A 10341-nucleotide genomic window follows, 5' to 3' on the forward strand; every position below is an offset into this window, starting at 1 on the left:
TGGACTGGGCAGAGCTTTGTCAGCATAGCAGCTATAGATGGGACCTGATATAATCCTTGCTGTGGAGCTGAGCTGGGGACTAAGAGGAGAGGAGAGAAGGGGAAGCCAGACCCATAATGTATGGTGTGGATGAGATTCTGCAGTTAGCCGTAACCAGGTCAGGTTTCCATATATTAAACTGGTCGTGGGTCGCCGTAACGATGCTGGAGCAGGCCAAAATCTGGAAGTCCTAGAGTTACTTGTCTTCTCTTTTGTAACCTGCACCTGCCACACAAACCTTGGAAGTCTGTGTACAGGGATGGGTGGTGGAAAAACTCAGAGCTTCCTGGGAAAATCCCATTTTCTGTTCGATGCTCTATGCACTATAAAACCCTTAAGCAAAGGACTCCAGCTGAGGTTGCCGATGCTATCATAAAAGTCGCTTCAATCTGCAACCGCCTCCTGCTTTTCTCCTCTAATGTGTGGGTAAATCGACTGCTCTTCACAGGCTTTCAAAGGACACATTGATGGGAACAGGTCCGGCGGAGCCTCCCCGCTCAGCGCCGGGACGTCAGGCAGCGCTGGACGGCGCAGCAAAATCCCTTACCGGCTGCTACAGCAACGGTGCTCTTGCCCTTTTCTTTTCCGCTGACAATTGGGGTTGCTATGGTACTGTAAGACACATTATCCAGCGTTTATAATACTTTATAAGCAATAAACGTTGATTTCGGCAATGTGCTGCTTTGGCAACTCGTCGCTGGTCGTTTTTCCCTGGCCGTGTTCGCGTTTGGCAGGCGAGCTGCGTTCTAACCACTGAAAAAATCCAGTCCTGTCGTTTCAGCCAGAGGGTTTTTTTAACTTCTCTTTTCTAAGAAAAGCAAAATCCCTTTTTCGTAGTATGGCTGCATTTCAGTGCAGCGTGAAATCCCTATATATAGTCCTCCAGCCTCCCTTGGAAGGAGAGGTGTGAGATAGGGCTAAGGAGGGAGGTTTGCCTCAAAAGCCCCCCAGAAATCAGGGGTGGGGTGGAGGAGCGATGGCCAGGCTGCAGCGCGGGGGCCGCGTGAGTCACGGGCAGGGCCGTGTCTTGCCTCTGCTCTGAACAAGACGCAGCATCTCTCAGGCCGCGGTTTGCTGCCGTGGGGGTTGTCTCTCCCTTGTAGACCACGAGCTCCTCGGTTCATGCGGTTGTTGACGTGTGTCTTTGCGGTGGTAAGGACGCTCCGGCATCCCCACCAGTATGGCGGGTTCACCACCAGCGTTACTGGTGGGTTTACCTCTCCCGGGCTGTGGGCAGGTCTGAAACCATGTCCTGACCGGAGCCAATATCTATTCGGGGACTTTCTAGGGGGAAAGAGCGGAGCCCAGGTAGGGAGAGGCGCCCCGGGGAGCTGCAATCCGGGAGAACTGCTGAGGGGAGCTGCCTGCCTCCGCACACGTCTGTCCTCGGACGGGGACAACTGCAGAGCCGCCTGTGCGGACGCCTCCCCCCAAACCACCGAGGGCCCTGCCTGCCCCTTCCCTCCGTCCCTCTCTGCCCTCTCGAGCTTTGTTCACCAAGAACAGAGGGAGGCGGAGGCAGCCGCAGCCTGCGAGGGGATGTGGAAAAGCACAATAACCCCGTGCGAAGAACAGGGAACCGTCTCCGCGAGCGGCGCGAGGTCGCCGGCACTCCTCCCCTGCCGGGGCAGCGCCGGGGGGAGCGAGGGGCCCGAGCCTGGCTCTGCAGCCGCTGACGCTGTGCTTCGGACAGAGGTCGCCTCGCACGAGACGTCGTCGGCAGGGGCTGAGCCAGCAGCTGGTGAGGCCGAGGAAGCCCCGAGGGAACCGAAGGAGCTGGAGCCAGCGAGTGCTCGGCACCGTTGGAAAACTGGGCCCAAAGTCCTGAGAAATTCAAAGGAAAAGCAGCTTTCTGCTTGCGGCTCCCTTGAGAGCAGCACTGTTTGTTGCCTGAAGTGTTTCTGAACAGTCAGGACGTTTGCTGTGGGTCAGAGGGGCTGTTTTCCATGAGCAAACCCGGTTGCAATGAGCACAGCGGCTCAGGGGAGGCTGTTCTGGGAACGCGTCTCCTCGGGGTGATGCCGTCGGCTGTTGACACGAGTCCCGGCAGCGCGGCATGGGCAGGACGAGGCCCAGGGAGGGCTCCGGCCCGGCTGCAGGGCGCTGGGTGCTTGTGCTGACCGCGGGGAAGGCCGAGGCCGCGAGCAGGCTGACGGGCTTTGTTTTCCGCCCAGGTCCTTTCGCTCCCTCCCTCTCTGCTGCATTTCACACGCTCCAGTCACAGCCCGATTTCACAACCCTGTGTTTTGAAAGGACTTATTAGCTCTAAGCGTAGGCCGGGCTTGGGACTCTGGCTTTATTGTTTACCCTGCCTGCTAGGCCTGTTTCCGGGGTCAGACCCAGGTTAGCAATTACAGCGGGGATTAAACACGCTAGCCCTGCTTATCCCGGGCTTTTCCCCCCGTAATTCCCACCGGTTGGGAATCAGCCCGGCAGAGGAGCCCCGGCACCTGGGTCTCCTCCGGCAGAGCCGGGATCGCGATCTCCCCCTTGGCTTCCCAAATCTGAGTAGATAACCTTAAAATCCTTCTCAGATGCTGGGAAACGGGGAGTGACAGCCCGTTCAGCCCCCGGCGGGACGCAGATCCCATCGGGGGGATTCGAATGCGAGTCGTGTGTAACTATTCCTCTGCTGGGAACGGGGTGCAAGCGGTGGCTATTTGACGGGCAACAGCTTGTAAAGCGTTTTTGTGTCCAACGCTTCGTGAGCAAAGCCCAGCACATTAAAACCGGTGCTTCCCCCCCCCGACGCAGCCGACGACGGCGCGGTGCGGGAGCGGGCGCCTTGCAGCTGTGCACGGAGCGGCCGCGCGCCGCTGGCTCCTGGAAAGCCTGAGCCCACGGGAGCGTTTGGTCTGCCCCTGCCGAGCTTTAAGCCTTCGCTGAAAGCCAGGCCTTACCTTTTTCTTGTAAAACTTGCAGCTCAGCTCGTTTTGGACAAACAGGGCCAGAACGCTTGAAAGCCCATCTGAACGTTTAATTCCTGTCAAACTGGTTACTAACCTAGTCCGGCCAATTGCCACGGAGAGGTTTATATATATATTTTTTATTTGAATTGAAATTTAAATGCTCTCAGCCATTTCCAGCTAAACACAGGGTGGAAACTAATTTAGCCAGACCAGCATTAAAAAACAGCTCTAACTCCTCTTTCCAAAATGAATTTTATTGTATAATTGTTTGTTTACTCGGTAACTCCTCAAAGCAATTTGAAGGCCTGTGTTAAGGCTTATGCCCTGTCCCTACGACTGCAGCCTTGTGCAGCAAGGCCAGGAGCTGTGGACACCCACCCTGCTCCGAGGTCCTGGAGCGCCACGGGAAATCTCTCACTGGGAGGGCTTAACGAAGGGAACCTGGTTTTGGAGACGAGGGCCCACGCTGGGGACGAACGCGTCCATGATGCGGGCCCTCAGCCGTGCCAGTGCGGCTTGTAGGAACAGCGACGATTAAGACTAAATGGAGGATCTGAATTTGGAGAATGGTGCCGCCACTTACTTCATCCGCTCGCAGAGCAGGGGGGACCAGGGGAACCTGCTCGCTGAGCTGAGCTCATCAGGAGCACTTAGGAACACTGTTAGCCCTAATTGCAAATAAACCTGCAATTGCTATTAATGCTATCCTTGGCCGACCTGAGGACAGGAGACCTCTTGCTGCGATTACTGTCCTGACTCAACTGCATGGTACCATCCAAGTCCTCTTCAACGGGATCCTTGTGCCGGCTGGGGGAAACGACTCCTTCTCCCTGCTCCCGGCCTCTCCCGTGAGACTGCAAACTCCGCTCAGGGACTCCTGTGCTTAACCAAAGCAGCAGCTTTGAGAATTTATTCTTGCTTTGGCTTTTACGGGTGTATTTGTATAAAGGTGTCTCATGCCGGGGTAGTTTTGTTTGCTTCTTAATTTTATGCCGATGATGATGGTGCCCGCGTGCTCGGAGCATCTTTGGTGCTGACGGTACAGGCGTGCCTAAAGCACTAAAGCTCTGCGTGCCCGGGCTGCACCGCGGGTGCTCGTGCGGCCTTCGGGGGCCTCCGGCTGCTGCCGCGGTAGAAACAGCCTCCGCCCGCGTTGTATCGCGCCCCGCGCTTCACATGGACCCGGGGCTCTTTCATGTGTGCTGCTGACTTAAAGAAAAAAAAGTCCTTAGACGTTAATCCTTGGGTTTATTTCAAAGCTTACAAAGGCAAATCTGGTTGATAGCAAGAGATTTGCCTGCTTCCCTGGGCGCTGGGGATGAATGGAGCGGCAGATGGAAGGGGGTGGGGAGGACCCGGGACCCCTGGGCTCGAGCCACTGGCCAGCCTGGCCCTGCACGAGCCGAGCTGAGCTGAGCTGAGCCGAGCCAAGCTCAGCTGAGCTGTGCCGAGCGGAGCCGTGCCGAGCGGAGACGCAGCAGCTTCTCCGCCCGCTGCCCAAAGCACCTTCCTTTAAGCCGTGCAGAGCAGCAGCCGGGTCAGGGCAGACCCCCGCCCGGGCAGTGCTTTTCATATCGACCTCTACCAAACCAGCACGACATTAAAAGCGATTTGCTCGCTCTTTGCCCTGGCCCGCTGGCTGCACCTTGCTGCACAGCCGCAGTGCTTCGGGCGGCGAGTGCGTGCCGCGCGGCAGCGGTGCGAGCAAAAGGAGCTGCAGGCTTGGAAGCCCAAGGCCTCAAATAAATCCCACCGCATTCCTGAGTCACGGAAACTAACTGGAGCTTTGAGACGCCCGAAATGGCCCCTTTCGAGGGCGCTGCCAAGGCGGCAGGCACGGCGCTGCTCATGGGCGGCCCTCGCCGACGTGAAGGATGCCCGCACCGCGCGGGACCCAGGGCTGGCGATAAGGCCGGCGCTAAGCCGGAGCCGGGCTGGCAGGCCGATAGCTGGTGGGCGCGGGCCGCCCCTGCCGCCTTATCAGCCTCCCCGCTCGCCTCCCTCCCCTCTGCCCGCGGCGGCGGGCGCCCACAGGGAGCTGAAGCCCAGAGGGTGGGAAGGGGCAGGGACGGGGCGCCATCGCCGTCACCCCGTCCCAGCGCAGCGCAAGCGCCACTTCGCTGAAGCCGGGGCTGCCCCGATGCCGGGGCCAGGGCTGCAGTGACCCCCGGGCTGCCGTTGTGGGGGGGGGATGGTGGTGCAGCGGGCTGGGACCGGGCCCCGCCGTCGCAGGGGGGCACGGCGAGCCTGGGAGTGGGACTCACCGTCGGGGGGGCGCACAGCGGGGCCTGAGCCGGGGCCGAGCCCTGCCATCGGGGGGGGGGGGGGGCACTGCTAGGCCAAGCCTGGGGCCAGGCTCTGCCGTCGGGGGGGGCACAGCGGGGCCGGGGGCCGCCGTCGGGGGGGGGCGCAGGGGGGCCGGGGCCGGGGGCCGCCGTCGGGGGGGCGCAGCGGGACTGGGGCCGGGCTCCGCCGTCGGGGGGGCGCAGCGAGCCGGGGGCCAGGCCGCGCCGTCGGGGGGGGAGCAGCGAGGCGGGGGCCGCCGTCGGGGGGGCGCAGCGGGCCCCGCTCAGCCCTAAAAATAGCGCTCGGGCCACCCCCTCCCCCCTGCCTCCCCCGCCACCATTGTCATCCCCGCGGCGACGTCACTCCTTCCACGGCGCTGAGGTCAGGCGCTATTTGCATACCGCGCCGCCTCGGCCAATGGCGGCCGCCGGGCCGATGACGCCTCCCCGCACGGGCCCATTTAAGGGCGGCGCGGCGCCGGGCGCGCACTGCGAGCGGAGCGGAGCGGAGCGCGTCGGGAGCCGCCGCCTTAAAGGGGCCGCGCCGCCACCTCGCCCCGGGAGCCCGAGCCATGAGCCAGAGCCAGCGCCGCAGCGGCCCGCGGGCGGACATGGCCCCCGAGATCGCCGCCGCCGTGGGCTTCGTCTCCAGCCTGCTGCGGACGCGGGGCTGCGTCAGCGAGCAGCAGCTGCAGGTGTTCAGCGGGGCGCTGCGGGAGGCGCTCGCAGGTGAGACGGGGCCGCCCCCGCTCCGGGGCTGGGGGGAAACTTCCCGGGGGGGCAGTCTGGGGGCGAGCGCAGCCCCCCGTGTCTCCCTCCGCCCTCCCCGGGGCCGGGCGCCCACGCGTGTCCTCCCCCGGTACCCAGCTGTGGGGCCCCCCCGGGCCGGGCACCCACCCGTGCCCCGTTTTGGGTTGGCTGCCTGCGTGCATCCTCCCCCGGCACCCACCCGTGTCCCCTCCGCGACCAGGTGCCCACCCGCGTCCCCCAGGGCTGGGGGCGAGCACCCTGCTGCCCCTCGGGGGTTTTGTCCCCGCACGCAGCAGCCTCTCTGCCCCTAGGACGTGGCTCGGCCCCACAGCAGCAGGGTTGTGGTGCTTCCCCCCTCCCGAGTGCATCTGGGGCTCGGTGCGAGCGGGGCGGTTCGGGGGTCTCCCCCCGGCCTGGCACCTTATCGGTCCGAGGAAGGAGCGGTTTGTCCCCGCATGGCGATAAGGGGCAGCGACGCGCCCCTGAGCCTGTAGCGCGACCGGGATGCTGCCCCCAGACTGGTGCTGCTCCCAGCCCGCGGTGTTTTGCTGCTGGTGATACTGGTATCTGCCCTGGCCACCCCAGGCGGAGAAGGTGTCGGGGTCCCGTCCCTGCAGCCGCTGTGGCTTTGTCCTGCCTGGGCTTTCTCGGACCCGAAGAGCCGCGCTCTGCGCCTCGGAGCAAGCGGCAGTCGAGCGCTCGGCTCTAGAGCCCCGTCTGATGGAGGGAGCCCGGAGAGGACTCGGTTTTCCCTCCGCGAGCTGCAGGGCCCCCTCGGGATCGCAGCAAGACACGGACCTCCTCACAGCTGCCGCCCATCCGCTCACCGCTCGTCCCCCCTTGCTTCCCTTGCAGAGCACTACAAACATCACTGGTTCCCCGAGAAACCGTTCAAAGGCTCCGGGTATCGCTGCATCCGGATCAATCACAAAATGGACCCCATTATCAGCAAGGCAGCTAGCCAGATCGGACTCAGCCTCCCGCAGCTCTACCAGCTCCTGCCCAGCGAGCTCACGCTCTGGGTGGACCCCTACGAGGTCTCTTACCGCATCGGCGAGGACGGCTCCATCTGCGTCTTGTACGAGGCGGCTGCAGCGAAGCCCGTGAGCTCCTATGGGATGCTTACCTGCAAGAACCAGATGATGCTAGGTCGCACCAGCCCTTCCAAAAACTACATCATGACTGTCTCCAGCTAAATACTCCTCTTGTCCTTACACTGCCGAGACACAGGCTACTGTATACCTCACCTGAGGATCTATTTTTAAGATGAAGAGCTATTTATATTTTTTAAAAAAATCCAAGAAAATCCAAAATTAAAATATCAGGCACTGCTTTGGACAGAAGCAGTGTTTTAGGTGCCTTTTTTAAAGCTGTTGCAAGCTTATGAGTTTTTATTATGAAGCCGATATCTACCTAATTAGTGTTGGATGTCAATTTTGGTGGGCTGGCTTGCTCACTTGGCTTGGAATGGAGGAAGAGGGGGAAGAGCCAGACTGGAAGCCTGGCTTGGTGGTGGGAGAGGGCAGTGTTACCTTCTCCCAGTCCTGGTACCCAACAGTGTTGCTGTACCACCAAGTATCGCAATATTGTTGGAGAAGGGATGAGGGAGGTGCTCTTTCCTTCACTAACCTCCACTGCAGCTGGTCTGATCTCTTTGGGGCCTGGATGTAGCATTTGGGGGAACTCACCTCAGGGCTCGGTGGTGCTGGGATCCCTCTCCCTGCTCTTGCACGTCTCCTCTGGATCTGCTGACGGCAGACGCTGCAGCTCTGCTCTGCCCCGCTCCCGGTGTGAACCGACGGGGCACGTGGCCACCTCCAGCCTCTGCATCTCCTGTCCACTGCTGGGGTGCAGAGGCCACGGGGTGTCGGTGCCCTGTGAAATGGGGCATGGTGGAGATGCACTGAGGGTTGGGCCGTGCAGAGAAGGTTCCCAAGATGAGTGTTGCAGCTGCTGGGGTGGTACTGGAGTGCTGCGTCTGCTCCTGGTGCTCCCCAGTACCTGGCTTTTGCCTACTGCTCATGCTGCACACAGAAGGTTATTAAAACTATAAAGTCAGCACTAAACAGCTGTGAGCAACACAGTTCATCTCTGTGCGCCTTAGATGGTCCAGACCATGACCTGTTGTGTGGCCATCTGTGCTGCGAGAGTGGACTCTGATCTCTTTTGCTTATACAAATTGCCTGATCTTATGCTGATGACCTGCTGCATTGCTTCCCCAAACGAGCTGTAGCGACTCACCTTGTGCCCTGGAGGTTGGTGCGTGGGAACCCCTTGTGCCCCATCTCTTGATCGGAAATGTTGGGAATATCTTCCTGCCGCGCGTGGGCTGTTCTAAGGTTGGGACTCTCGGGTACTATGGTATCATGATGTTTTTAAATTCAGACACTTCCCTCTCTTCCTCCCCTGAGTGATCAGCTGATGGTGGGAGCTGTGTCCGTTCATAAAGGGGCATCGGTTGGTTCTGATTTCTTGGTACATAACTGTTTTGCACAATTAATGCCTGATCTTGTGCTTTGCCTGTTCAAGCAAAACTCCTCTCGGAGTCCCGGTGGTACTTGTATTCAGGGAGACTTTGACTGTTCAGATTTGGCCCTTAAACTGCTCTGGCAACTACAGATGGGGTGGGAACGGCGAGCGCTGCCCTGAGACCTTTACCTACCTGTTGGGGAAGGAGCCTTTACCAGGACGCCGTATGTCCGTTGCCTTTTTATTCACCAGCTGGCACTCCTCCAGGGATCCTGGGAGAAGTGATCTAAAAACCAGGACATTAATGTGGTTTGGCCTAATGCAACTTTCTCGGATCTGTTTCACAGCACATGTTTTTACCTTCCTCTTTGACCTGGCAGCTGACTGGCATAACCAGAGTTGTTCTTTCCCAGCCTTTGACTCAAGTTCTCAAACATTTGTGCAATATATTTCCAAATCTTGGACGCTCTGGGAGAGGAAGGAAGCCTCCCATTTGCCACAGCTCTTAGCCTGTTTATTTTAAGTACATTAGAAAATCCAGCAGAGCTTCCCAGCTCTCTGGTTACTTCTCCTATGAGAAGCTAGGTTCGGATTTTTGTAGTTTTAAATCATGAATTGTTGAACTGGAAAACCAGCCTCAATTGTTTTATCCTGTAAAGATGCCAAGGGCTGAGTTATTTGTGCTTGAACAGTAATAGCAGACTAGCTCTGAAGTTGCATCACTTCCTTCTACATCACTTAAACTTCTCACATCAGCAGAGCAGAAGCTGAAGTGAAGCACTGGGGCTCTTCCCTTGGTGAACTTGTGCAATAGGTGACGTCGCAAAGAGAAGGGAATATTTGGGAACTCCCAAAAAGTAAATTACATCTTCAAAGAGGAGGGTGCCAGGTGCTGTTTGGAGTCCTTGTTTTTCACCTGGTTGTGTGGAAAGCCGGAGATGAGACGAGCAGTGTGTCCAGGACAGCGTGTGCTTGCCTGGACTGGGAGTTTCCCAAAGGCTGGTACTTCCTTGGGTTGGAATTTGTCATGGTCAATGTGGTTTCTTAAGATTTACCCTCATACTGTCTTCCCTCTGTCTCACTGGAAAAGAGTTTGTGGGCAACCAGCCCACAACCAGAGGAATATTCTGTGATTGCTCTTAATGTACACCCACCCTATAAGCAAAAATAGCCAAACCTCATTCTTTTTGTCCCTGGCGTGGAGGCGTCTGACATTAGAGGTGTCTTGTTTTTAGCTTCGAAACCAACCACACTTGGGTGTACTTCATTTCTCTTGTAGCTGGTTACATGTAAAAGCTGTGAATTAGTGTGCTCTGTTGCCTTCTGCCTATAAGCCTGATAGACTCGATTGCAGAGCTGAATGGTGTGTATTTTAAGAATGTGTATTTTGGGGTTTTCCTCACTTTTTTTAAAAAACAAGCCGGACTGTTGAACGGGACCCGCTTTTTGTATTTGGTGAAAATGGTAGGAAGCTTGTAAGCTGCGTTTGGAGGAGGGAGTGGATGGTTACTAATTGTATAGCAGTGTTTTTATATGCAGAATGTACAGATCCTGTGACTAAGGTATGCTTTTGTTACTTTAATAAAAATGTAGCAGTATAAATGATTCTTGTTTTCTTGCTGGGAACTTTTTGTGCTTACAAAGAGGGTTAGGGTTGGGATTTCCGCCTGAAACCTACGCTGCAGATGCTGTGGGCTTGGTTACAGTGTGGGATAGCTGTTAATGTCCAGATGTGTCAAGGAGGAGGCTTGGAAAAAAGCTCCTTACGCAGATGCTGACTCTAAATCTGACCCTTTAAACCTGAGGAATGAAGACTGGGACCAGGTCTGATGACGACTGCAGGGCTGTGGGCGTCTGGCCGCCGCCTCCTCTTCCCTGTGCTGACTCTG

General features: G+C 58.1%; 1 protein-coding gene across 1 annotated transcript; it reads left to right on the forward strand.

Annotated features, from left to right (window-relative positions):
* Positions 1–5719: 5719 nt before the first annotated feature.
* On the forward strand, positions 5720–10057 carry BTG2 (BTG anti-proliferation factor 2). The gene is made up of 2 exons (XM_026111976.2): positions 5720–5962; positions 6839–10057. Exons 1-2 carry the CDS (start codon positions 5806–5808, stop codon positions 7177–7179), a joined length of 498 nt encoding a protein of 165 aa, XP_025967761.2. The 5' UTR covers positions 5720–5805; the 3' UTR covers positions 7180–10057.
* The last annotated feature ends 284 nt before the right edge of the window (positions 10058–10341 follow it).

Source organism: Dromaius novaehollandiae, chromosome 27 (assembly GCF_036370855.1).
Source record: "Dromaius novaehollandiae isolate bDroNov1 chromosome 27, bDroNov1.hap1, whole genome shotgun sequence".
NCBI classification, from domain to species: domain Eukaryota; kingdom Metazoa; phylum Chordata; class Aves; order Casuariiformes; family Dromaiidae; genus Dromaius; species Dromaius novaehollandiae.